Source organism: Poecilia formosa, unplaced genomic scaffold (genome assembly GCF_000485575.1).
Source record: "Poecilia formosa unplaced genomic scaffold, Poecilia_formosa-5.1.2 Scaffold1225, whole genome shotgun sequence".
In the NCBI taxonomy this organism is placed as follows: domain Eukaryota; kingdom Metazoa; phylum Chordata; class Actinopteri; order Cyprinodontiformes; family Poeciliidae; genus Poecilia; species Poecilia formosa.
The window spans coordinates 47,708-51,391 of NW_006801164.1; the positions used below are offsets into that span (position 1 = coordinate 47,708).

The 3,684-nt window shown below is 37.2% G+C and overlaps 1 protein-coding gene across 1 annotated transcript in view; it reads left to right on the plus strand.

Moving 5' to 3' along the window:
- LOC103132702 (cytochrome P450 2K4-like) overlaps window positions 1–2,127 on the plus strand; it is a 44,125-nt gene extending 41,998 nt beyond the window's left edge. The window contains exons 7-10 of the mRNA XM_007544502.2: window positions 9–15; window positions 137–321; window positions 411–552; window positions 842–2,127. Of these exons, the coding sequence (XP_007544564.1) occupies window positions 9–15; window positions 137–321; window positions 411–552; window positions 842–1,029 (522 nt within the window). The 3' untranslated portion in view covers window positions 1,030–2,127. The remainder of the gene's footprint in view (window positions 1–8; window positions 16–136; window positions 322–410; window positions 553–841) is intronic.
- Window positions 2,128–3,684: the final 1,557 nt, after the last annotated feature.

Below are 3,684 nucleotides of genomic sequence, written 5' to 3' on the forward strand. Positions count from 1 at the left end.
ATCCCAAAATACAAGGTCAGGAATATCTCCTTCAAGATGATGTAAAAATAGAACAATGTGCTACAGATCTTATGGTTTCTGCAGATTAATTAAAGAATTGTTGTATCCTTGTCATTTATTGACTTTGATCTTTCAGACCAGGTCCAGCAGGAGCTGAGGAACGTGATTGGAAGTCGCCAGGTTCAGGTTGAAGACAGACAGAACCTGCCTTTTACAGACGCCGTCATCCATGAGACACAGAGAGTGGCCAACATCGCTCCTTTGGCAGTTCCTCACAGGACTAGCAAAGATGTCATGTTCCAAGGTCATTTTATTGAGAAGGTGAGAAATGAGGCTTGATGGTGCACTACCAACAGCTTTTCTCTATATTTCAACATACTGCATGTAAATGACTGATTTGTGTTTTTTAGGGAACTCCAGTAATTGCTGTTTTAACGTCCGTCCTGCAAGATGAGAGCCAATGGGAGAAACCGAACGTCTTTTATCCAGGCAACTTCCTCAGCAAAGATGGGAAGTTCCTCAAGCGAGACGCCTTCATGCCTTTTTCAGCAGGTTAGCCTGGTTATTGTTTTATGTAGATCCGTACTCTACAGCAGTGTTTCTCAATTCCGGTCCTCAGGCCCCCTGCCCTGCATGTTTTAGGTGTTTCCCTTCTGCTACACACCTGGATTGAACCTGTAGGTAATTAACAGGCTTCTGCAGTACTTGATGGCCATGCAATCATCTGAATCAGCTGTTCTGGAATAGAGGCACATCTAAAACATGCAGAACAGGGGGGCCTGAGGACTGGAATTGAGAAGCAATGCTCTACAGGCATTGGCTGAGGATCTGTTTCTAACAGGTCGCAGGGCTTGTCCTGGAGAGAGTCTGGCCAGAATGGAGCTTTTCATCTTCTTCACCACGCTCCTGCAGCACTTCAGATTTTCTCCTCCACCTGGAGTTACAGAAGAAGAACTTGATCTAACTCCACGAGTTGGTGCTACTATGAGCCCTCAACCTCACACGCTGTGCGTTACCCCTTTAAATTAAGGAGTGGCCTATTTGTGGAAAAACCCACTTTGGTCCCAGCAGTAGGAAGCGAAGGAGTTTCATGAAGGAAGGTCTGTAATGGAAACCTTAAAAATACAGGGCAATCATGACCTCTTTGCAAAACAAAGAGAGGATCTCTGTTTCACCTGTCGTTCGTCTGGGCCACATCAGCGATACAACCTGAAACCTCTTTCTGCTGGCAGAGAAAAGGTCTGCTCCTCGCCCTTTGGAATGAAAAGCATCCATGGGACTGCATTGCAGCTGCCCAGCCAAAGAAATAAACCTGATTTTATTCAGAACTCTGTAGAAGGAATCTTGCAATTACAGGTTTCCTAAGATTACCATCAACACATCCATGATTTCTTACTTCAATGCATCTATGAATGGAGTAATTGATAAATAGACTAAGAATCAGTTCTACATAAGGTCATGGATATCCAATTCAGTCAAACTATAGAGCATTGCTTCATCAAAGTACAGTTGTGTCTTTGCACTGTGAAATAGTACTTGGAATATATACAAAGTGTCAATTAGTGTGAATTAATCTTCATTCATTTAGAACTAACTGGCCTTGGCAACAAAACTCCTCAGTTCAATCCTTGGTCTTTAAGTATTCATACAAATTACTACAGATCTTTCTATGGGTTATTTCAGCTTTTATTCCTTCCATATTTCTCGTTGTTCTTTGAAAAATATATGGCATATTTTGGTGCAAGTAAAAACTAATTAACAGTCTCCAAATGTATTTGTCTGAACAGATGGTTGCTTGATTTTGTGTTTATAGTAAAATCCACAGCAAAAAAGGTTAATGAACTGTTAATGTTTTGCAAAGTAAATTGAAGCATGTCTGTTCATGTAATTCAAATCTTTACATTTCAGAGAAGAGGACGTCTTTCTCAATCAGTTTTTTCAGTCTGACCTGCCAAGAACAACATACTTCTCCTCCTATATTTAATCTATGCCAAGTTGTTCTTTCAGGTCCAGTAGATCAAACATTAGTGAGAGAATCTGTTTAGATGGTTGCATAAGGGCTTTACTAAGAAATTATGAAATGCCTAAGATGTACAGTGATAACTATTAAAATTTAATAGTGAGTAATATTTGTCCTTTTTTTAATAACATATTAAGCCTTTTATTAATCTGAACTCAATCTAGTACAATGTGCTCTGTGGCTAATAGCAGCAGATCTGAGGATTTTCAAAAAGACTTTAAAGTTGAGCTGGACTGTCATTATTTCATTGTTACATTGTTTCTCCTAATACTGCATGACATATTTTAAAAAATTAACTAATCATCTCAAAAGCAGACCTTGAATACTGCTTTTAAGGAAGATGTATGTTTGGATTCAATGGAACTAGTAGATCATCAGCAATTAATAAAGTAAATATTACTTTTCAATCTACACCATTTATTCTATTTTACCCTAAAGGGGCAGCAAAGATGATCTACTTCTGAACCAAAGGTCTTTGTGGTGAACTCTTTGTTTCAACACATGCCGTTGATTGAACAAATATATTTCCACAAGCATCTGTCCACTAGGTGGCAGCTGAGCAAACTAAAAACACCTTCCAGATCGTAAAATGTTTAAAGGAAATACAATTGTTTTTTGCAAACTATCAGCACATAGGAAAAACCTTTTGCTGCTACTCTATGCAGTTAGATGCTGTAATCTGCATCAGTAAGACGAGTTCAGGAACCCAGCAAAAATGTGAACGTTGAAAACTACTAATAATATAAAGTTACCTCTTGTTCAAAAACTTGCATTCCATTTGAATTCTATTGATGGGACAAAATGACACACAACTTATCAAGAGAAACAACAAGACGGTATTTTTATTTTTTTGATTCAGTGTCAAACCAAACCTTTTCAGGAAAAACTGAGAAATATTTGTACTCTTGGTAACACTTTATTTGACGGGGTGTGAATAAGACTGTCATGACACTGTCATGAACATGACTAAGTCAATGACACTTTATGACTGTTGTCATGTCTTTAAGACAACAAGAAGATCTCCCTGTTTTCAGAGTGTTTCAGGAAGGCTATAACGAAGGAGATGGCTGACTGTTGAAATAACCTATTTTCTTAAGTTAAAGAATAAGTAATTCTGCTTTAGTTTTTCAATCAGTGATTCATAGTCAGTTAAACCCTCTGTTTGAAGAATAAATAATCTTTTGTTTTATTCCAATGTACAGCAATGATGGTAGTTATAAGTAGTTCAGTGTGTTTCACTTCACTTGAGGTAAGACAATATCAGTGACTCGGTTAGCAAAGCATTTGACACTGTAATAACACTGAATGACATCTTTCTCCATTACTGTAAGGTTAGCCCTTTATCTAAGGGCATAAGGTCATGGATGTCCATGGATAACCTTAGATTAAGGGCTAGTAATTGTTGCTACTAGTTTCACTTTACTTCAGGTAAGAGTTAATAATAATGACACTGTAATGATACTTAATGACATCTTTATAACTGTTGCTACTTGTTTCATTTGACTAAAGGAATTATTAATGACTGTTATTACATTATTTGATAGTGTAATAAATCTTAATGAAATATTTATTGTTGGTTCTACTTGTTTCGCTTTATTTCAGGTAGGGGAAATATTAATTACTGTTTTGTTACTGTTTTGTTTGATAGTGTAATAACAATTAAT